The sequence below is a fragment of the Dipodomys ordii genome, unplaced genomic scaffold, assembly GCF_000151885.1.
Source record: "Dipodomys ordii isolate 6190 unplaced genomic scaffold, Dord_2.0 Scaffold98, whole genome shotgun sequence".
Classification (NCBI taxonomy): Eukaryota; Metazoa; Chordata; class Mammalia; order Rodentia; family Heteromyidae; genus Dipodomys; species Dipodomys ordii.
Window position 1 is genome coordinate 4,709,362 of NW_012267314.1, and position 24,537 is coordinate 4,733,898.

The following is a 24,537-nucleotide window of genomic DNA, read 5'->3' on the forward strand; positions in this document are numbered from 1 at the left end:
GGAACCAACAAAATCTTGAACTATAGAGTTCTAGAATTAAAGGTCATCTCTGGAGACCTCAGCAACACACTTATAAATAGCCTCTAAAATCCTGTCTGCACAATCAAGGGCTGTTTCTCAATCCAATAAAAGCTGAGATCACACCCTTCTTTTATAATTTAGATTTTATTTTTGTCTTTAAACTGGGGACACCGAGCACCATGAAGGGGAGAGCTTGGACAACGGTCTACCTTCCTCCCTCTCAGATACGCTGTTCTCTTTCTCTCTGGCTTTTTTGCTTGCTTGCTTTCTCGTTCTTTCTTCCTTCCTTTTACTCTCTCCTTCTCTCCCTCCTTCCCTCCCAACACTTGAGCAATGCCTCAAGCAATGCCTGGTTTTTTGCTGGTTATTATGGAAATGGAGACTTTCTTCCAAACGTAGACCTTCAGATCTTAGCCTCCTGGGAGCTGGGATTGTAGACATGAGCCACCGGTGCCTGGGACTGTGCTGTCTTTTCTGTAGCACCCTGTACTTTGAGGCTACCACCACCTCAGTGGGGCTTCTTCATGCTTCCTGACCTGGAATTCCCAGCTTCCACTGGGCTTCGGAGCTTGCAGGCTGCTGGGGCTTCTAGACTCCACACTAGACTCCTCCACTAGCCACATGGCTGGCACAATGACCTCGGGCTAAATCAGCCTATGCTTGCTCGTAAGTCGTTTTCTTTCGTTGACTTGAACTTCATTGCCCCAGATGAAGACCTCCCAAATTTCCTCCCTGGGGTCCAAGCGTGTTTGTCTGCATGGGAGGAAGGGGCTGTGTTAAGGGGCTGTGATCACGGAGCTGTCTCACCTGCCTGGCCTTGCCAGTCTAGCCCCTGCCTGTGAATGAAGCTTCCCCCTTTAAAAAACTATAAATAAGATATATCATTTACTCTGTGTCTGGGGACATTTCTTTTTTTTTTCTTAACATCTTCCCCAAACTGCAACTCCCTAAAAAAAACAGTACAAAAGAAAAATGAATGACATGTTTAAGAGGTTTAGAAAATTTATGTGGTGTTAAAGAATTTTTAGTATGTTAAAGATGAGTCACTTTATTCTCTAGCAGCATGTGTACAAAGGGAAAGCAACCCAGGGCCGCTGGTGGAACTGTATGGAAAACAAATGAATGGGTGCCAGAGGAATAGTCAAAATACTTGAACCAAACACAAAGAGAAGTGGCCCTTTTTATAGCCTGGCTGGAGTGACTTAACAATGGCTTTCAATGACTAACACGTTTGTATTTATATGATTTGGAAGACATAAATTACCAACACTTAGGAAAATTCTGGGGAAAAAAAAACCAGTAAACTCAGATCCTTAAGTATCTGATGAAGTTATCTAGCAAAACTCATTTTCCTCATCCCTGCTCAAGTCTTGCTCACATCCAGCACAACTGCGCCATCTAGTGGTTCCATGTGAATCAGATTCAGTTCCAAAAGGTGCTTCCTAGCTATAGGATATATGGCCTCCTCATGCAGCTCCTTCCGGATTATTTATGCTAGGTCCAGAATGATCACTCCCAAACATCAAACACCCAATGTCAAACCTCTCATGTCGTCATCACTTGGTGTACACTACAGGGAACAACTAATGGGGACACAGAAGAAACCCCAAACTCAGTGGCCAACTTCAAATAAGCAGAGGCTAGACTTCCGCTACACAGGATAATAAGATGAACCTTACAAATTTCCTGTTCTACAATTTGGATGCAATTTAAATAATTGGAGCCCAGCCCTAAAGTTTCTAGCTGTACCCTCCTGTACTCGGAATCTCCCATGTTCTGACCTGTGTTCAACTCGGGACTCAAATTTGTCCACAGCTCTGAAATGACCCCATTTGTTGACAAGGCCCTGCTTAAACACCTGCTCAACTGCCAGGATTCTTTTTTTTTTTTTTTGTCGGTTGTAGGACTTGAACTTTGGACTTAGGCCCTTCCCTCAGCTCTTCAGCTCAAGGCTAACGCTCTACCACTTGAGCCACAGCACCACTTCTGGCGCTGTGAGATAAGAGTCTCATAGGCTTTCCTGCCTGGGCTGGCTTTGAACCGTGATCCTCAGATCTCAGCCTCCTGAGTAGCTAGGATTACAGGTGAGAGCCACTGGCACCCGGCACAACTTCCAGGATTCTTAATGCTGAAAGATGTAGAAGAAACCCAGAGAAGAAGAAAAAAAAAAACAGGAAATATTCTCCAGGGAAGAAAGAGTTACAGTTTATCTTAGGGACTATTTCAAAATAACAACAAAGTCTACTTTTGAAATCAGAATATTCCAAATCATTGGCATTTATTAGTAGTTATTGGTATACAATTCACATAACATGAAGTTCACCATTTTGAAAGGTCACAGCTCATTAGTTGTATAGTACCTCAGACTAATTTTATAACACTTTTATTACTCCCTGAAGAAGCTTTGGACCCACAGCAGTAGCTTCTCATTCCCCTTTCCTGATCCAGACTCTGGAAACCAAAATTCTGCCTTCTGTCTTTATGGATTTGCCCATTCAGGACATTCCATATAGATAGAATTCTTTTTTTAATTCTTTTTTGTGCTTGTCCTGGGGCTTGAACTCAGGTTTCTTGATCAAGGCTAGCTCTCTATCCCTTGAGCAACAGCTCCATTTGCAGCTTTTTGTTGGTTATTTGGTGATAAAGAGTCTTACAACCTTTCTTGTCCAGGCTGGCTTTGAACTGTGGTCCTCAGATCTCAACCTCCTAAAGTAGCTACGATGACAGGCGTGAGCCACCGGTGCCTGGTCAGTGGAGTAAATGGAATCTTCCAAGCAACTTTTGATGTCTGGATTCTCTCATTTTCAAAGTTCATCTCTCTCGTAATATTGCAATTCTTTCTTCCTTCTTTGTTATTCATGGCTGAATAATATTCCCTCTTGTGGTCATCCCATGCTTTATTTGCATATCCGTTAGTGGCTATTTCTACTTGCTTGACTATTTTGAATAATGTCACTATAAATATTCCTGTGCAGGTTTTACACACACATGGAATCAATCAATGCTCTTGGGTGTGTAACTGAAGAATAGAATTGCTACATCACTTAGTAATTCCATGTTTAGCTCTTGGAAGAATTGCCAGGTTGTTTGGCACAGTCGCTGTAAGTTTGCATTCCCACTAACAATGATGAGATGCCAATTACACCACACTCTTGCCAACACTTGCTATTTTCTTGGGTGTGGGTGTTTCGTTGTTGTTTTTATGGAACTGGAGTTTGCACTCAGGACTTCACACTTGCTAGGCAAATATTCTACTACTTGAGCCATACTCCTGGTCCTTTTTGCGTTCATTATTTGTCAAACAGGGTGTCACTTTTGCCCAAGGCTGGTCTTAGACCATGATCTCCATGTTTCAGCCTCCTGAGGGCTTACATTTCAGGTGTATGCCCCCAAGCCTGGCTAGTTCCCTACAATTGGTAATCCTCTCATTAGATTTACCCACGGACAGGGGACTCCTTTCCTTCATAAGTCTTATCCATTTTATTTGTAATATCTTGAAAGTCCTTTCTTATACTTAAAGTCTGTTGCCTTATAACCTTCTGTAAAGCTTGAGATCATGTAATACATTTTAAAATGATGTCAGGATGCCCCTGTCCTCAATCCTCCTTTCCCTAAAACCAACATCTTCAGACCTGTACTTTCTTTCTTAAAAAATAAGCCATACGGGGCTGGGAGGGTGGCTCAGTGGTAGAGCGCTTGCCTTGCATGCCTGAGGCCCTGTGTTCGATTCCTCAGCACCACATAACAAAAAAGAAAAAAGCCAGAAGTGGCGCTGTGACTCAAGTTGTAGAGCTGAGGGACAGCGCCCAGGCCCAGAGTTCAGGCCCCAGGACTGGACCTAGAAAAAAAAATAAGCCATGGTCCCATCACTTTACCATCTCTGATGTGTTTCTCTGGGTATTAAAAATGTGTCAATATTGAAAACAGGTAGTCAGCCCTCAAATATGCACAAAATGTGCTCTGGCCATTGGAGAATACAATGAGAGCATTATTTAGCTGCACTGCTGTTTCTCCTAATAATACAGCTTAAGACTATATGATATTTGCTACTATGTAATAGATTGGCTCAAATTGTACTTGTACCAATAAAACCCCAAGATTTTTTCAATGAACCTACTGGTCTTTTTTTTTTTTTTGAAGCTTATGAGACCTTTTCTTCATGCCTATTAAATCTCACTGTTAAAATTCAAGCCTATAATTCCTGTTGGACTAACAGTTTTTGCCTACATTCGCCTCTTAATTTTAAAAAGATAAAGCATCTTCATTATAGGTTCTGATTCTATAAATTAATAAATAACCACCACACATAAATAAGTACAGAAAAAAGTCAGTGGGCCAGGAGAGCCTCCTTCAAACCTCGTCTTTAAAAAGATAGATCTGTTATTGGCTGGCATGTCGTGCAGTTTGCTTTCCATGATCCATCATAGCAATGGCAATACAAATCCTATCTGCTTGTATATGAGACTTGGAGATGTCTCAATACCTCAGTCTACTTTATCATTTTGAAGTGAGCCATTTATCTCAATGTCTGTGATAAATAGCTTCTGCTGTGACCGAGATGCCGTGTGCTGAGTTAAAATGGGTGGAGGCTAAAATTTTATGTGGCAAAGAACAAACACAGAAGTACTCTTTAGAGTAAGTACTCTTTAGAGAAGTCTTGCTACAGTTGGACAATTCTCAAGAGATCCCGTGCGTAGATAACACGATGCAATGCAATCATCTTGAATTAAGTTTTATACATTTGCACTCAGTGCTGAAGTGAAGCATGGCTAGTCAGAAGTAGTCTTCTTATCGTCTTCCATCCTTCTGTTTATTCTGGTCTGTGGCTTTCAAATAACTTCAATTTAACCAGCTGCCTTAAATCTTTATTGAGAATAGATATATTTAAAAAAAAAATAAGTGAAAGCTAGGGCTGGGGCTTAGTGGCAGAGTGTTTGCTGACATGTACGATGCCCTAAATTCAATCACCAGCATGAAATGGGGCCGATGGATATAAATGAGGAACATTGCATGCATCAAGTATGGACATGGCCATGGAAACAAGCCTTGAGATAGAAAGTCTTAAAGAATGAAAGCGACCATCCATCGCCTTTGATTTTCACATCCTGTATGAGTTTTAATTCGTGGCTATCTCTCCTGTTCTTCCTAGCATCTCCTCCACCCTTTTCCTTTTACAGGTCACTGCCAGGGTTCATGCTGGCTCTGGTTTAGTTTCTGCCTCTAAGCTAGGAAACTCTGAGGTCTGCTTTCAACATGGAAAAAACAATCATGCATGGGTGAAAATTGGCATAAGTTAAATCACTTCGTTTCTTAGCCCTTAATTAAGAGAAAGGCAGAAGTGTTCATTTAATTACATTTAAACACCTAACCGAAAAGCTGAAGTCCACTAGCTTCAGGTACACAAAAGAGTGTGTGACACATAGACGAGTTTCAAAAGCCTCATTTTAATTTTATGAACCAAACTGTCCATATCTGTGAGGTCTTGCATAGTTGATAGTCTTGTTTCAGTTCAGTGATTTATTTTGTGAAGCCAGAAGGCCACAAATGCCTTTGAAATCACCAGCTCAATGTTTACTCCTTCAGAAACGAGTGCATTATTAATGATGGTATTAATATAGGCTGCAGATTGGAAAGGAGCTTTCTGGAACCAATGGAGAGCCATACTGAGAAGCCAACCTGCCGTGTCACAGGCTTTGGATAGACTGGCCAGACCTGCCAACCAAATGGTGGGGCCCAGGTACTCACCCACTGGCCAGGCCTCTCTGGCCTGGCCCCAGGTGGCCTCAGACCTCAGGGCCCTAACTCTAAAGGCGCAGCACTTCAAATGGGATTTGTGCTGGGACAGAGGCTGAATTTGCTAGTCATTGGGATGCCATTCAGAGACCACGGGAAGGGGGGCTTGTTTCATCTTTCCTACTACCTGTTTCTCCTTTAATTCTAGCCAGGCGACATTTGGCAAGAAACCAGTGGGACACTAGACTCCCACTGGTAGAAACTGCGTGTTTGATCAAAGGCTAGAAATGGATGTGACTTGATCTCCAAGTCCACACATTGCCCCTGAAGGAGGAGGATGACTGAAGCAGCTTTGTCTTTTGGTCAGACGCTGCCTGAAGACAGCCGAGCCCTGGACCACTGTGGTGTCTTCTCAGGATGAGAACTCAGGTGCCGTTGCCAGAGGCTGTTCGCTCCCCACACCCGCCCCCACCCCACGCAGCAGAACCCATCATCCTTGGAGGGATGGCACGCAGCTGCCATTTCCTCCTTTCCCATAAAGGAAATACCTGATGGGGATGTTGAAATTCTCGCCCAAGATCACAGTCAGGAGTAGAGCCAGGTGCTAGGGTTCCAGGGACCCATGAGTCTCCCTGTGAGCTGGACAAAACAAGACAGCGTGGTGTGGTGTTCTGGGGTCAGGGAAGGAAAGATACTTATATAACCTCATTGCTGGCATAGTGACAGAGAAGTATGTGTGTGTGTGTGTGTGTGTGTGTGTGTGTGTGTGTGTGTGTGTGCATGCTATTTTCTTATTACTAGGAAGCTATCAATGTTTCCCTTCTCTTAAAGGTTTTTGTCTTCAAGTAAAAGTAGGAAGGGAGGAGAAAGAAGGAGGAAGGGAGAGGGAGACTGCTTCAGCGAACTGAATATGGGGAGAGGGGGAGAGACAAGTCAGAGCATGTCTGCCCCTCTGCCTCAGGCAGGATTGCTGGCTGTGGTTGCCTTGCCTGGCAGCTGCCCCTAGCTAGAAGGCTGTGGTTTGCAGCCATCCCTGTGGCAGTAAGAGGGAGAAGGGAAGGGTGGGCACTGCTCCCTCGCTGCCCCCTTTGATGTTCCAGAATCCCCATAACTTCTGTAACCAACTTCTTGTCTTAGGATTCTTCTTCTGGAAACAGAGCAGTGTCTGTCTAGCCGGCTGGGGTCTGTCTCGCATGTCCTCTGATCTGTTTTTTGGAGTCTAATACCACGGGTCTTTCATCCCTCCCTCTGGTGGAATATGGACTTAGAAATAGCCTTTCAATTCCCTTTTTTTTTTTTCAGTCCAAAACTTTACAACAAGCATCGTCTTTAATCCCTCCCCTGCTCCCTGTATGACGAGAAATGACATTAGAGCCCCAGATTCCCACCAGTGGAAGTTGTACTAGTTCAGCTTCTTCCCACAGCCCCACCTGGCACACACAGACGCCCACACTCCCCATAATTATGCGGGCTCTGTTGAAGCTGGCTCATCCAGCTCCAAAATCTGAGGCTCAGATACTTTCACCCCAATAGTCTCCCACCTAAAATACAGAAAAGGTTTTGCTGAAGTCTCCAAACTATCCAGGGAGACCATTCAACGTCCAGGGACTAATCTATCCATGATGTTCATCTTCCTGAGAGGCAGAGGCAAGGACTCGAGGCACAGAGCGCAGACAGAATCCAATCTGACTAACCAAGACTTCCACGGGAGTTTGACTATCACCCACGTGGGATCTTGGGGTCTGTGGTCTCCCCCGCTCCTTCTCTGTCTCCGGCCTTGTCACTTTCTCCCTCTCTCTCTCCAAGTATCTGCTTGCTGGAACGGGTCCTCTCAGGACCAGGAGTTTGGGTCACAGTCGCTTGGAATTCATGTCCTCAGCCTTTCTTTTTTAACCTCCCCTTCCCCAGGCTGCCCTCACTCTTCCCCCGCCTCACTGCCCTTCCTCAACCCCACTTCAGGGGGTTTTATTTTCAATTCCTTTGGTGGCCCCGCTGTTTGCTTGCTCAGTAAGTAATTTATACATTCCAGGCTGGATTCCAAAACAATGTGGGAGGGAAACCACATGCAAATGACTGGAAAGAAAGGCCAGAATCAACACAAAGGAAAAGACCCCAAACCAACCGTCTCCAAGCCTGTGTATACCTCTGAGCTGTCTCTCTAGGGCTCTCCATCTTGGCTCAAAGCAATGTGGGATGTACGGACGGCTGGGGGAAAAGCCTCTTTTGTGATTCCTTCTTTGCCTTTTAAAGACTTATGTGACCTCCAGCTTTCCACAAGAGACCTCTGCTGGGTCCACAGTGGCTCGTGTCCCCTGCTCTTTGCCACTGCCAGGATCCTGGGGCTTTGCAGTTCCCTGGCCCCAGAAGCTCTGTTCCTAATTCCTTGAGTTCAGGCCCTGATCTGTGAAGAATCTTCTAGAATTGCAACTCCACTGTGCACTAGGAGAATGTGTCTGGCTCATAGCAATACAAACACACTAAGGGAAAGGTGCCTGGTCCTCAGTATGAAGTCATGGAAAGGGGACAGAGCCTTTAGAGCCATACCTTGGATGGCCTTAACAATGACGGCTTCCCCTTAGCCACGTTTTATGGGGTCAGAAGTCTTGACTTGAATGCCACTGGGTTGTCATGATGTGACACTAAGACCAGACACAACAGCCCTGGGCCTCCATTTACTCAACCATTCAACAAACAGCCACTGTTCTAGGGACCAGGGGCGCAGGGATGAGTGTGACCAATGAGATGTCTTAGGGTTTGTGCTGGTTTGTTTTTGTTGCTATAATGTTATACCTCAGATAGATTACTTGAACCAGAACGCGAGGGGGAGGGATTAAGATTGTTCTTTTTACAACAGGCCTCTTTCAAAGACTACTAAAGGGTGGCATGAGAGCTAACTTAGTTCACACCTTCCTGAAGATTCTCCACGGAGCCTACCATCCTGAAACTTCTATCATCCTCCAGGACCAACAGCCAGGAGACCAAGCACACAGATACATGAAGGACAATCACACCATACCTAAATTATACCTAAACCATGGCCCAATTTGCCATCGGGTTATGGAAGAAACATGAAAGAAAATGGGATTTTAAGTATTTTAGGAAGCAAAAAGGTATTGCAGGCTAATGTGTCAACATCTGGATAAAGATATTGCGATGCATGTGGAAGGACCCAGCAGTGCTTTCCTAGATCTGTCCTTTAGAGAAGTGCTAAGCATTTACTCAAGGAAAAAGAATGAAGGGAACAGGATGCCAAAAGAAAATGAAGAGCATACAGTAAATTCAGATAGAGGTCGAGAGCCATGAAAATGAAGGACCTAGATCTGCCTGCACCTGTGCAGATTAAAAGCATGACTTAGGAAACGTGTTGAATAGTATATAATGTATGCTCCTGTCTATGTAAAGTTAAAATGTGTAAAATATGTATTCAAAACTAGCAAAAATATCCACAAAGTTCAGTAAAAGAGTACACCACAAAGGCATATCCTTCCTTTGGAGCCACCGGAGCTCAGAAGGTGGGAAGTTATTTATTTCCATACAAATTAAACTGAAGAATCATCACATAGTTGAATTCTTACTATATTAAACTTTCTGATTACATATTTCTCTGAGGTATAGTGGGGTGGGGGGGGAGTGCTAGTCCTGAGCCTTGAACTCAGGGCCTACGTGCTGCCCTTGAGCTTTTTGTTCCAGGCTAGTGCTCTACCACTTGATCCGACTTCCACTTCTGGCTTTTTTTTTTGCTAATTCATTGGAGAGACTCCTTTTACATACACACTCGCACCCAGGCTGACTTCGAACCATGATCTTCAGATCTCAGCCTCCTGAGTAGCTAAGATGACAGACATGAGCTACTGGTACCAGCAAGAGAGTTGGTTGTTGCTGTTGTTTTGTTTTAATTTAAAATGCTACCAGTGATTTTCGACAATGGTTTTTAACATGTACTAGGTGGGGCATATTCTTAGTACAGCATCAAGGCACTTCCGGTGTAGATAAGAAATGCAAGTGGACATCCTTGATGGTCTCTTGTACCTCCATTCCCCTCCTCACACAGCTGGTGAGAACATTGGACTCAACGTGCTGGAGAGCGGAGAACAGTGTCACGCGGACAGCCTCCCTGCTGCCGGCCTGGAGAGGCCTGACTGGGCCTGGAGAGACCTGACTGGGCGCGAGAGCAGAGGGGAGAGGAGGGGAGCAGGCCCGTCTGAGCAGCTCCCCCACAGGCTCCTGCCTACACTGTCACCATGATCTGGTCCAGGGCTTTCCTGCTGAGGTTGGGTACCAGGGCCTCTTTGCCGGGGTACCCCACAGGGAGCAGCACCAGCAGCTTCTCATTTGTGGGGCGGTCCAGGAGCACCCTGAGACGAGGACCGCAGTTGAGGGGCGTGGTGGTGACCGTCACCAGCCCTGCATTCTAGAATGGGAGAGAGACAGCAGCACAGTTAAAAGTCAGTTACAGGAAATAATTTTTAAAATCACAGCTCTGCGCCCTCGCATCCCCACTGCGCCTGCTCACACCAGCATTTCCTGGAACGTGGACAGCAGAGAGGAGGCGAGCTCAGGTCACAGGTATCAAGAATCTCACTGGTGCTCTCTACTTCCCTCCGACTTCTTCAACCCAAGCAAGGGGAAGCACGTGAAAGAAGAACTAATGGCAGCTTTATCTTTTCAGCCACGCTTGAGCATTCGGAATGGTTACATTTTATAGAAAGAAATGTGATGGGCTGGGAAGGTGGCTCAGTGGTAGAGCGCTTGCTTTGCATGCCTGAGGCCCTGGGTTCGATTCCTCAGCACCACATAAGCAAAAAGAAATGTGAGGATCTGGCTGTACCTGAGGAATGGCAGAATACCCAGAGAATTCCTTCTGAGCTAAGGGGTCGCTTGATGCTCCAAACATGGCCATGCTGGTAGCTGCAGTCGACTATTGCAATATTCTGGCCCTGATTCGACTATGACTTTCCTGCTAAATACTCTTCCCTCAACTCCAGCCGTCCATCTGGCTGTGGTTGGCTGTCAATAGCAGTCATATAAATATGTGAATTCACAAAAGTGTGGGCCCTGGCGTGGCTTGGTCTCATCTCCTCTGAAGAGCTCACACAGAGCACTGCATCGTCTTGTGGCGTTTATGCCGTCTGCGGGACTGTTCTCAACAGCTTGTGCTTTGAAAAATCTACTGGCTTCTTCTTTCCTGTGAGCTTAGACTGTCTCTACCTCATGATGTTGTTTCTCTTCTTTAGTCATATCATGTTGTACTTGAGTTTGGAATAGGTAAATCTTGACCTTTCACCAAGAAAATATTAATGTGTTTACTCACGATTACTTGATATTTTAGTTAGCCTTCAAGACACAGCTTTGACTCCATATGGAATTCTGTGAATCTTTGGCAGTACAAGCAGTAAGAACACCAAGTATGTTCCCCGGTTCCTTTTGTTAATGTAAAGCTGATTTCTGTTAGTATCAATCTCTCTTAATGTGACTATTTCATCTTGCCATTGGTCAGAGTTTTATACCTGGAATCCTCAGACCCATGAAGGGCCAAGGATTGAATTCAACAGGTCTTTGAATGTGGAAAAGGAATAGATCTTTGTGTTCTAACCTCTAACTGAAATTTAGCAGTTACTTGGTAATAAACATAAACGACAACTCCTAAGAGCATTAGCAACATTTAAGATTTTGTCACCCACTACGTTCACAGACATGAGGCTGAGTGCCCGTGGTCCACATCTGTGATCCTAGCATTTGAGAGGCTGAGGTAGGCTGGACAGGCAAGGCCAGCCTGGCTCTTGTGTTAACCCACACCTGTCAGTCCTAGCTGCTTAGTAAGCTGAGATCTGAGCATTGAGATTTGAAGCCAGCCCAGGTAGACAGAGCCAAGAAACTCTTATCCCCAATGAACTAGCAAAATGCTGAACTAGAGGAATGGCTCAAGTGGTAGAGCACCAGTCCTGGATGAAAAAGCAGCCCTGAGTTCAAGCCCCAGTACTGGAGAAAATAAATTGCATTTACATATCACATGGTAATATATGGTACTCCTAAAGTATCACCATATTCATAACTTTAAAGTGTTGAAGGCTATATCTTAATATGTTATTAATAAAGGTTTACATATTTTATTCTGAACAACAACATGGCCAAGGTGGTCCAATAACCACAGAACCAACAAATGGAAGCAATGAACTGTCCTATTGAAAACACTCCGGAGAGTGGGGCTCAGGGTGGGCAATCCCCCTCCCCATCCCTCTCTCCTTAAGCTTCTAAATAATGGACACCTAAGTAAAACCAATGGGCTGCTTCTAGACATTTCTCCAACTGCTCTCTTCCCTGACTTTGCTTTTCCAACCATATCACCACCTTGAAGCCTGAGCCAAAATGGTCCGGGGCTGCACAGGGAGCTCAATGAGCCAGGTCAAGTGTTCAAGATGAGGTGCCCTGAAGATTTCTCTCTTCTTTCTATGCAGTAGCCTACCCTTAGAATTATGCCTGGTGACTATTGACCATAGCTAAGATATGGAACCAACCCAGATGCCCCTCAGTAAATGAATGATCAAGAAAATGTGGTATATATACACAACAGAATTCTATATTTCCATCAGAAAGAATGACATCTCCCCATTCATAAGGAAATGGAAAGGCTTGGGAAAAAATCATATAAGTGAAGTAAGCCAGGCCCAAAGAAACATAGGTCCCATGGTTTCCCTCATTTGGAATAATTAGTATACACCGAGGATAGTCCTAGCAAAGGATCACAATAGCCCAACAGCTATGTACATCTGACCATAAAAAATGATGCTAATCGAAATGAACTCCATGATACAGAAACTAGAGGGGGTTTTGGTGGTTGTTTTTTCTTTTTTCTTTTTTAATATATTGCTTGCAGTTACTGCTTTTGTCTTTTTTCTTCCTCCTCTGGTTTATTGCCCGTGGTCACTGTTTCTGATTTTGGTACCCTTTGTCTTGTGTGTAAGTTTATCTGATTTAGGTAAGGGAAGGAGAATCACAGAAATGGTGGGACAAAAGGTGAGCCAATGCAACCGCAATATTTGCTAGACACTACGTTGAAAATGAACTTTACAACTTGTGGGGGGAGAGGAGTCAGGGGGAGGGAAAGTGGGAGAAAATGAGGGAGGGGGTAACACTGTTTGAAAAGAAATGTATTCATTACCTTACATAACTATAACCCCTCTGTACATCACCTTTTCAGTAAAATATTTGTTAAAAAAGAATTATGCCGGGGCTGAGAAGGTGGCTCAGTGGTACAGCGCATGCATGAGGCACTGGGTTCAATTCCTCAATACCACATAAGCAGAAAAAGCCAGAAGTGGCGCTGTGGCTCAAGTGGTAGAGCACTAGCCTTGAGCTGAAGAGCTGAGGGACAGTGCCTAGGCCCAGAGTTTAGGCCCCACAACCCATTTAAAAAAAAAAAAAGGAATTATGCCTGGTGGCCACTAGAGGGCAGCAAACTCAACAAGAACGCAGATTAAAAAAGGAAAACAAATGCCATCTTCATCAAGTCAATTTTCAAAATAGTCTATAAGCCTGTTTCTCTTGTCTGCAACCAAGACTGCATCTTGTAAGGTGTTACTGACTTCCAAAATTCTCTTTATGAGATAGAGGAAGCTCCTAATATTTTTTTTGAATTATCTCTTGAAAGTAGGATCTTTCGCTCTTAAAATCTTTTTGCCTTCTTTTATGAGTTTATACCATCTCTCCATCCTCTACCTAGACACGGGCCCCACCCTGACAGAGAGCTCCTGAGCTAGCCTACCCCAGAGCCTTCCAGGAATGTTCCATGGTTTGCAAGGCACAGCTCTATCCTGCTCCGTTTCTCCACAGCCCTGCTGTGGTAGCACTGCTCTAGTTCTTGTGTAGATAGAAATCTGTGTGAACATATCATCATCTTTCCAACACAGTGTTAACTGTCCTCAAGCCTTCCTTACAGCTTTTTAGTAATTCCATCAGCTCAGGTAATAACAGCCTCATACCAACGGAAGTTACTCTGTGACTTTGAGGCTCTGAAGTTCTTCCTGTGTGTCTTCTAAACCCCTGAAGCTACATGTTGTTACAAAAGAGTGAAAACACAACACACAGTGTTATGAATTCCCCCTTACTGAATAATCACACCCAACAATCCAGGTTTCCAGGGTCCGTTTTCACATCGGAGCTACAAGTGACTCTAGGTTGGAATGTCAGCTGACATTTTCTGTTGAGGCTGTGGTGGGGCTTCAAGTCTCACCTCTCCCCCAGGGGCCTGTGGATGGACAACATACCTGCAGTGCGGACAGCAGGATGCCGCAGGCGATGGAAACGCTGATCTCATTGTAGTAGTGCACCTTTCTCCTGCCATTCTCAGCAAAACCATGCACTTGTTTAAAAATGAGAATCAAAACAGGGGCAGTGTCCAAATATTCTTTAATCCAATTCGTTCTGGAATGGGGAGAGATACAGGAAGATATGTGCTCTTGTTTTACTACTTAGCTTATTTATGATTTTTAAAAATACATTTACTTGTCTTTGATATTTAAGTCAAAAGAGGAGAAATCCTGAGCTTTGTCTTATTCATTTCTTTCCACACAAGGTCATTGAATTTAAAAATCATGCATTAGTAAGTGTCTAGTATGATAAAGTTATGAACTGCTGAAAGATACAGAGATAACTCTTACAGGCTACAAGTTACTAAGTTACTGAAGCCTTGGAAGGCCAACAAAACAGAGAGGCCATGTACCTTAGGAGTACCCCAAAACCTGACATTTTCATTTTGAACAAGATCAGGAAAAACTACACAGCTGTGATCCCAGGATCCGGGGAGCTAAGGCAAGAGGATCAAGACTTTGAGGCCAGCCTGGACTGCATATTGAGTTTGAGGCTAGCTTGTACTAAAAAGCAAGATTCTGTCTCAAAACAACAACAATAGGAATTAATTAAAAACCCAGAGTACCTCACACTTGTAACCTTGCTACTCTGGAGGCCGAGGTTTGAGGCCAGACAGGGCAGAAAATTCCAAGAGGCTTTGTCTCTAGAATATCTAGCAAAAAGCTAGTTTGGAGGTGGAGCAGAAATCTAGTAAGCTCGAGGTCCTGAGTTCAAACTCTGGTATAAGAGTTGGGAGGGACACCAAGAAGGTTAAGAAACATCCATAGAAATGGCCTCTGGATGGGCATTGAAAACTAGGTAGAGAAGGAAGCTTGGGGAAAACATCCCAGGCAGGGTGCAGGGGTAAGAGAAGGCAGAGGCAGGAAGGAGAATGCATGATAGTTAGTTTCCAGACGCTTAGCCAGCTGCAGGAGGGGATGCCTGCTGGGAATGGTGGTGGGATGTATGCAAAGTTTCCAGGGTCTGGCCTTCGACTGGGAAGCCACGGAGACAGAGACGCACCGCAGACTCACACAATCAGATCTACTTCAGAAAGAGATGGAGGGTGGGGTGGACAGTGCCATCACCAAGGCTGACCCTGAAATGTCAAGAACGACAGAGTCATCCCAGAGGGAGGAAAACCACATGGGAAACCATGGCAAGAGCCCAGGCAGAAGGGGTTGGACCTGGGAGGCAAGGAGAAGTTGGAAGAGAGATGGGCAGGGGCCAAAGTGGAGAGAACCGGGACAGAGAAGGCCAGGAAAGGACAGAAGCTTGGTTCAGAAAACAGGAAGGCAGCTTTGGCGGGTGCACGAGAAAGTGTGAACTTGGAATCCTTGTGCTGCAGCTCAGAACATCTTTCTTTTTTGTGGGGGGGGGGTCCAGTCGTGGGGCCTGAACTCTGGGCCTGGGCGCTGTCCCTCAGCTCTTCAGCTCAAGGCTATCGCCCTACCACTTGAGCCACAGCGCCACTTCTAGCTTTTTTTCTTTTTTGCTTATATGGTGCTGAGGAATCGAACCCAGGGCCTCAGGCATGCAAGGCAAGCGCTCTACCACTGAGCCACCTTCCCAGCCCATCTGAACATCTTTCTTGATACCACTGTCCTGACCTATGCATTTGGGCAGAAATCCCATTCTAGAATATTCTAAGGATATATTTAATAAGGTCATACAATCCAATATATTGGGAATTTTCCTTAAGACGTTTTGTGTCATCGGTGAGAGATGTATTTCCATGTTAGCCTGGCTATGCTTCACTGATTTGTAGTATGTCAGAGTCACCTGCACATTTTGTGTTTTTGTTTTTTTTGGTTGATCGTGGGGCCTGAACTCTGGGCCAGGGTGCTGTCCCTCAGCTCTTCAGCTCAAGGCTAGCGCTCTACCACTTGAGCCACAGCGCCACTTCTGGCTTTTTTCTTTTTGCTTATGTGGTGCTGAGGAATCGAACCCAGGGCCTCATGCATGCAAGGCAAGCGCTCTACCACTGAGCCACCTCCCCAGCCCACCTGCACATTTTTTTGTGGTTCCTTTTGTTTGTTTCTATTTCCTGGAATTCATTTTGATAGATTATTTTGCATGGTCAGAGGCATGTAGGCATTGTTTCCTGTGGTTCTGAATGCTATTAACATCTATCTGTTATACTTCAGAGCCATTTTATCATACTGCAACTGGCTTCATCCTATTGGGTGTTATTGCTTCTTTTTTTTTCCTTACAGAGAAGCAGAAGGTTAATAGTTTGGGAGATCAATTCTGGAGTCAGACTAGCTTGGCCAAGTTGATCAACCTTGCATTCTTTATAGTTCGTCTCACAATTTTAAAATTCTGATTTGTATATTAGAAAGCGTAATTTTCAGAGCATATAAATTACATAGAGAGGGAAAATACCGTAAGTTCCAAAAAGTTAGATGAACATTAAGCAATTTACCTGTATCCTAAAACAGGTCAATGATTTAAAATACTGTTAGCCAGAGTCTCGCACCTGTAAGTCTCCAGCCACCTTCCCTCTAGCTCACTCTAGCTTCCTTAGAGATCCGGAAGCCTGGTGTGACCAAGGCCTACCAGAGATTTTTCTGTACTAAACTTGTTCTTGACCTAAAGCGTGCCAAGTAAAATCATTTGCAAGATCAGATCACTCAAGCCCTTGAAAAGTATTTTGCAATCTCATGTTCCAGATGACGAAACGTGAAGTCACTCCTGGACACCTTACTTAGGGAGCAATTATTTGGGTCAGAGCTTCTACAAGGGTACGGCCTGACTTCATTTCCTCTGTTCCTTCCAGAGGTAGAATCAGATGTCTTTAAAAAAAAAACAGGAGGAATGGGATGGGATTTGATCAATGCCAGTTAAATGCATGTGTTGAAATACCACACTGAAGCACAGTAATACGCACGCTTAATACATGCTAATCGAAAATAAAACAGTAAACCCAGCAAGGCAAACGGCCCTGCGTCATCTTGGTACCTCAGTTTCTTCAAGTCTGTGACCCATCGGCGTCCCATTCTTTTCATGTAGTTAATTTCCTCTTCCTCCTCAATAATCTCCCGGATTTTATGCTTCACAACCGGGTCCTTCACAACCACAAAGGTCCAGGGCTCCGTGTGGGCCCCGCTCGGTGCTGTTCCTAGCGCCCAATCAATTAAAGCCAGAAGTTAACGGTAGGGGAGTGTGAGTCTGTTTATTAAGAGTAAACATAACAGATTGTCCTTGCTCAAAATGAGGTCAGATGATCTCAAAGTGCGCTCCAGCACTCAGCTGCTGACTCGATTCATTCATTCCCACTGTGGTATCTCCCAACCTGACTCATAGCAAGGCCAGGGATTGCAAGACTGTGGGAATATATCCCTAATGTCCACATCATGGAGGAGAAAACAGCCTAATGACACATGGCCACTGAGGAAACTCAAGGGATGCTCTCATTATACAGCCCAGATTCTCCAGTTGACCATTGGTTGTGGTATCCTTGAAGAAGTATGAAGTATCAACCTTACTGGAGATGGTAGAGTGTCAATGGTGAAAAGGATAACCATGCTACACATTGTTTAGTGCTCTCTCAAAGCTCCGAGTGGCTACACGGTGGGGTTTGTGACCTTGCTAGGGTCACACAGGAGTTAGGGAAGTCCTGCTCCTGAGTGTCTAATACACAGAACAGTGTCTTTCTGCTCCCATGGCTCTGCGAGCCTTCTACTCACTCCTGGGCCCGTCCCAGGGCAGACCTCCTGGGTACCACCCTGGTGCAGGGGACTTGAATCCCCTTTGACGTTCCACTGGGAGACTGGGAGCTAACTGCTGACCTCGATCTGAGCCCTCTGTCCTAAAGAGAACCCACCTTTCCCAAGGACGGACCATGTGACCTGCAGGTGGGGTATCTCATAATCAGTGATTTCTTCCTTCCCTGTGAGTAGTTTAGTAGAACAAGCTCCACCCACAGAGGAAGGGCAAGAGGCCCGTGGACTCTTGGTGAAGCTCTTACGTGGCATATACTACTTCAACTCCAAAAGGGTGCCTACCTTCTTGCTGAGCAATTTCAGTTACTTATTCACATTACTTATTCACCAATATGTGCACCTGTACACATAGTAACTAGTTTTCTCTGTATTATTCTCAATTGTGCAAAATTTGTTTTAACTTCTTGTGCATATTCTCGGCTATCAAGAGGAAATCTAGAGAAACTACTCCTAGTTAGATAAACTATGTTGCCATCTTTTTATCTGAAATGAAGTAGTTGATTCTTGATTTCTTCACACAATGGGCGTGCAATAATTTTAGCAAGAGAACTTGAATTTGCTTTAGAAAAGATTAGGGCTCAAAGGAGATTCCAAATAGGAGTCTCTCTCTCTCTTCCAGCTCCTCCCCTTTTTCTGTGAAGCATTTCATTTTCCCCTTTGTAGAAAGTGTTAATTTACATTAAAAGAGGTTTGCTTTGGTTTGCTTTAAGAATTTACAAGGGTAGATTTTCCTAGCTCATTAGAATAAATGTAGAAAATCAGGATGTGTCATATAAACAGTTTGTTGCCAAGAAAAAAACATAAGTGTGTGTGTGTGTGTGTGTGTGTGTGTGTGTGTGTGTGTGAAAGGAGAGTTGTTTTAAAGGGAAAGACATGAAAGAAGATAGATATTTCTCTTCTACTCTATACTAGTATGTTTCAGAAACCTTACTTTTACATTAAAGTTCCTGAAGGTTGGCTAATGTCAAGGTGTTGACCAGCTGTCACATCTGCTTTGCAGATGTTTGCAACAGTTACAATGTAGAGAGCAGAACCACTGCGCCTGGCACTTGCTTACCACCCGGTAGAGACTTTATAAAGATCTCACTCCTAGCTTTATTCACATTTTGGCCTTCCATTTCTACAGCAGCCTGGTAGCTGATGTTGGACCATGACCAACCTGCCGCTTTGATGACGTTTTCAATGACTTCCATGGGCACTTGCTCCTCGCTGATGGACCGCACGGACCGTCGCTGGCGGAGGAGTTCATAAAACTCCCGGGACCTCGTGGCCATTTCCTCCTCTGGATAGCGAGTGTGATAGTACGGGATGAGCTCAACACTTTCCTCCACCTCTGGCCACTCATCAGCATCTGCAAAGAAGACAGGAAGGGATGCAGATCCAACCGACTTTCTAGGTCCCAAGGTGGCCGCTGGAGAGAAGGAAATAAGGTTCTCAAAAATGTCTGTAAGGTCACGTCAGCTCCAAATTTTAAAAAAAGGAGAGATCTACAGACTCCTGACCATGATCTTTGTTGACCTTCAAGTTCTCATCTTGTTCTACATCGAGAGAAAGGAAAATTTTACCTACCAAAACAAAAAAGTGATAAATTCAAGCTTCTGTTATGGTGAATTAGGTCAATTGGGACAATTACTCATCAGCTTAAAAATCCCTCAGATTGTTGGGTGCTGGTGGCTCACACCTGTAATCCTAGCTACTCAGGAGGCTGAGATCTAATGATCACAGTTCAAAGCCAACCCTGGGCAGGAATGTCCATGAAACTCTTATCGCCAATTAACCACCAGAAAACTGGAAGTGGAGCTGTGGCTCAAGTGGTAGAGTCCTTGCCTTGAGCTGAAGAACTCAGGGACAGCACCCAGACCTACAGTTCAAGCCCCATGATAGACTTTAAAAAAATAGAAAAGGAAAGGAAAGAAACAGGCTTCAAAAGTGTTCTTTATTCTTACTATTTAGTTCCACTTAAAAGCAGTGTTCAGAGAAATCATTTTGATGACTGACATGTGCCTTTAAAAGTTGTTTTCAGCCAAGTGTCAGTGGCTCATGCCTGTAATCCTAGCTACTCAGGAAGCTGAGATCTGAGGATCGCAGAGCAAAACCAGGGCAGAAAAGTCCCTATGAGACTTTTCTCTCCAACTAACCACTCAAACACCAAAATGGTGCTGTGGCTCAAGTGGTAGAGCACTAGCCCTGAGCACAAAGAGGCTCAGGGATGGTGCCCAAGCCCTGAGTTCAAGCCCCAGGACCAGTGAAAATAAAAATAAATCAATAAATCACTCAGCTCACTGCATGAGATGAGTTTTGGGTTTTGGTTGGACTGGATTTGAAATTCAGGGCCTCCTGCTTGCTAGGCAGGCCCTCAACCATGTGAGCCACATCCCCAGCCCAAGGTATTTCTTTAAGTTCTTTCTAACATCATTGAGCTGACACAATAGCAAACAATCCCAAGGCCAACACCAAAAGGAAAATAGGAACTTACAAAATTAAGCCCCAAAGGTCCATTTTCTCTGATTTGCCTTTACCAATTTGAAGTTTCATTTTTATATCTTCAGGGATCAAGAGCAAAGCAAACATCAAAGGCCACAGGTCTGAACGCTCACTGAGAACTCTCACATGCTTATGGCCTCCTCAGGGAGGTGTAGCTTATAAACACCTCAGCCTGCAAGGAGGCTCTTTCTCCTCCTCCTGTGGATCCTCTTCACTTCTCCCGATCTCTTCCAGGCCTTCCCTAGCTCAAGCTCCTTCCCCTACCTGATCTACTCCCTGCTACTACTATGCATTTCCTGCCCATCCTCCAACCTACCTTCAATACCTTCCCCCAGGTCCTTGCAGTGTCTTCTCCTGAACTGGACTCTCACCTATGGAGGAAGGAGCCCGGGCTTGTCCTTAACCCACAACACAAAATGCTGGGTTTTGCACTCAGGGCCCATGTTCACTGGGGAGGCTATCTACCACTTGTTGCACACCTTTAGTTACTTTTAGGGGGAGAAAGTCTCACATTCTTCCTCTACTCCTCACCCCAGGACTGATCTTAGACTGCAACCCTCCTACCTCTGCCACCCATGAAGCTGGGCTCCTAGGTATGCACCATTTCACTTGGCTTATTGGTTGAGCTGGGGGCCTCACTCATAGTTTTGCTCCCACTCTCTTTGCCCCACAATCCTCCCAGTTTCTAGCCCCAGATTTGCAAGGTGGTGGCATGAGCCACCATGCCCTGCACTCCATTTCTGAGTTCTTGATCAAAACCTACCCCCACGCCCTGCCAGCCTGTAATGAGCCCCTTCAGAGAGCTAAACGAGGACGACATGAGCCCCAGCAGCTTTTGCCTGGCAGTGCCAGCGATGACAAGACTGCCCGGCCCCTTCCTCTCCTTAAGTTCTGCACCAGGGGGTGCCAGGCCGGCACACACCTTACCTTCCTCGGCCTGCTGGGGGTCAGTGGTGTCTTTCAAGTCTTCATCCACCCACGGGGGAGTTGGGGTCCCCTCCTTCTTTCTCTGCAGACGTCTGTCAGCACTTTTATAGATCCACACAATCAAAATGCACACAACGGCCACCAAGACCGGAGTCAGGAAAGACATGGTCGGAGCCTGGCCCTGAAGAGGCTCACGCTTCATTTAAATGAGACAGAAGCGGGGAGTGCTGGGAGTGGAAGGCCAGACTGACCGGGAGGTGAGCCAGGAAGGAGCAAAGTGCAGGCCTCTCAGACTCCATGACGACACTGCACAGGCGCAGTGGCTGCAGGTGCAGCGTGCGGGGTGAGGGTGGGTTTGGTGATGGGCCAAGGCACCGGTGTTTGGAATCGGGTGCTGATCACTGTGTTCTTAGTCCTTACCAGGAAACATCACAAACCCTCTAGCATGAAATCCTGCTAGCACTCAGAAGGGCATTGAATCGTTCTCCTGTGCAACTTTTCTCTGATATTTTTTTTCAACTTGCTAGACAGGCCCTGAACATTTTGAGAAGAAAAATGAAAAAAAAAAAGATTTCAGGATTCCAACTCAGATCTGCTGAAAGAAAACTTCCAGAAAGAGAAGTACAGCACTCAGCAGTATTTGAAAGATGTGTGTGAGAGGCGCTGCCCCGAAGTTGTGTCTTCTTTCCTAAATAAGCCTCTGCTAACACATGGAGTAACAAGGAGAAGCGTTGCCTTCCATTGGAGAAAGCTGCCATCCCCAAACAGATGGCAGCAAACCATTTAAATGACCGGTTACATAACTTTCCACAGGTGTTTGTGTTGCCCTGTGTTTCAGCAAATGTCTTCCTTCTGACTGCTGTTAGCAAAATACGATTAACTTAGTGACTTCGATGACAAGATGTACACTGGAGGTTGGCAAGTTTTAGATTGAAGTATCAGCAGATTCTGTTCTTCCTGGTGTATGTTTATTGGCTGTCTTCTCCCTCTGTATTCACAGAGAAGAGAGAGGAAGAGAGAGAGATGAGAGAGAGATGATATTCATAGGGTAAATTCTATTCATGTTAACTCTCATAGGACATTAAAAACTTCATTCAATCCCATGATTATCCTCATTTTTCACAGGAGTAAACTGAGGCCAAATAGGCTAACTAGTCTGTCAAAGGTCAGGATTAAATAAGTGAGCCAAAAACACCTCCTGTGCATTTGCCTACCCTTGAGGGACCAGCTTGAGAGGGGGCAGACAGTGGGTGCACAGGTCTCCGTGTGGGGACAGGAGGTACCGGACTCGTGCTCAGCTGAAGGGGCATGCAGAAAAGCCTCTCAAACTGCAAGCGGGGCACAGAGGACGCCATGCTGGCGGCTGTCCTCAGGGAGAGGCGAGCGGAGCAGGGAGCGGAGCCGGGAGCGGAGATCAGCGGGCTGGACCGCTGGGCCACTGGGCTGCGTTCCAGAGCCTCTTGTGCTGAAGCAAGGTGGAGCTTCAGGCAGCTCTGCTTCTTGGAAATGCCCTCCTTGGTAGAAGTGCCGGATGCAAGGTCATATCCAAGGCTGGGCCTCCCCTGGTGGAAGGCAAACATGGCTTTGATTCCAACATAGTCTCCTCAAGGAGTGAGTAAGCACCCTATGAATGTCAGGTCTCTCCCTCCCTCTTTCCCCTTCTCTCTCTGTGTCTCTCTATCTCTGTCTCTCCTACCTGGTGCTCTGAGGGTAGAAGAATGCCAGTCTTCATCCCATTGGGTCCACAAGATGAGAAGCTTTATAGGATGCTCCACTCTTCTGACAAGGAAAGAGAAGGAGGGGCTACACATGGCGGCAGTGCAGTTCACGAGGTAGAGCAGGGATCTGACCCAGCCCCACCTGCTTCACCTGGGAGCCGGTTATAGATGCAAATCCGGGTCATCCCCAGGCCACTGGAATTAGATACTCTGGAGGAAAGCTCTGCAACTTGTGTTCCGCCGACCAGTCCTGCAGGTGATTCTGGTGCCTAGTAAAGTGTGAGCACCACTGGACTAGAAGAGAGTCCCTTCCTCTCCCCAGTTTTGCCCCAATTTGTATTGTTCAGACTCAGTGATGCCTTGCACTTTCCTTTTTGCTTATGTGATGCTGAGGAATCGAACCCAGGGCCTCATGCATGCAAGGCAAGCGCTCTACCATTGAGCCACCTTCCCAGCCTGCCTTGCACTTTCCAAAAAAGCAAAGTCTTCTAAACCATCGAATGTTTACTGAAACATGTTCCTACACTATGTCCCAACAATACACAGTATTTTGCAAAGGATAAAGTCCTGATACATGCAAATTCACAGTTTATAAAGAATAGAAATGCATTTTTTATAGTATGTGAAGATTAACCTGGCCAAAAAGTCAGGGGTCACAAACGGCTGTGGGCAGAGAGCTCATTTAAAAATGTGTGTTGGGCTGAGAAGGTGGCTCAGTGGTAGAGTGCTTGCCTTGCATGCATGAGGCCCTGGGTTCGATTCCTCAGCACCACATAAGCAGAAAAAGCCAGAAGTCGCGCTGTGGCTCAAGTGGTAGAGCACTAGCCTTGAGTTGAAGAGCTGAGGGACAGCGCCCAGGCCCAGAGTTCAGGCCCCACGACCGACCACCCCCCCCTCAAAAAAAAGGTGTGTAGCGGTTCAAATCAGAGGTAGCAGGGGTCTCCATTGGGAAGCAAGTTGAAGGACTTTGCATATAGTTCTGGGAGAAACACATTCACTCATCCAAGCTCAGAAAACGGACTTGGAGAGATGAAATACAGCAAACGTGGGGCTTGATGATTAATGGTGGTCTCACAAGATGGGGGGGGGTGTCTGGTGGAAAGACACGGCCAGTGGAGTCAAAGCAAGCATTTTCCCTTCCTAGTGCACAGGCCCCGCCCCCAGCTTCTCATTGGCTGAGTGCCATGGGTGTACAACCTTCCGCAGCGCCACCTAAATCTCATTATTTTCTATGGGTAACTTGAATACAGGCACCTGGTAGGCTTGGCTGAATTTTAAAAGTGGGCCTTGGTTGTCTCCAAGAACCCCCCCAAACTTCGTTCTCTGGTGGCAGGAAGACTTTTCTGGGTACGGACTTTTCTGGCATGTACAGAGGTTTTACTTGTTTTCTCATGTTATCATGGCCCCCTCCCCCTCCCCTGCTGGTTGGTCCTTTCTGATTGGCCAATCTGTTTGTCTAGGGACCTTTTGGCCATAGGAACTTTACGGCTGCGCTGTGAACTCAGGGTGGGATCAGAAACATAGTTTTGAAGGTGGGCCACCAATAACGATTTCTTACGTTTCAGGGCTGGTGGAAAAGATGG

General features: G+C 45.6%; 1 protein-coding gene across 1 annotated transcript; it reads right to left on the reverse strand.

Moving 5' to 3' along the window:
• Window positions 1–9,629: 9,629 nt before the first annotated feature.
• Window positions 9,630–21,421, reverse strand: Iyd (iodotyrosine deiodinase). The gene is made up of 5 exons (XM_013026958.1): window positions 21,237–21,421; window positions 18,985–19,176; window positions 17,062–17,221; window positions 14,019–14,175; window positions 9,630–10,165 (listed from the first exon to the last, which is right to left on the reverse strand). Exons 1-5 carry the CDS (start codon window positions 21,400–21,402, stop codon window positions 9,983–9,985), a joined length of 858 nt encoding a protein of 285 aa, XP_012882412.1. The 5' UTR covers window positions 21,403–21,421; the 3' UTR covers window positions 9,630–9,982.
• Between the last annotated feature and the right edge of the window lie 3,116 nt (window positions 21,422–24,537).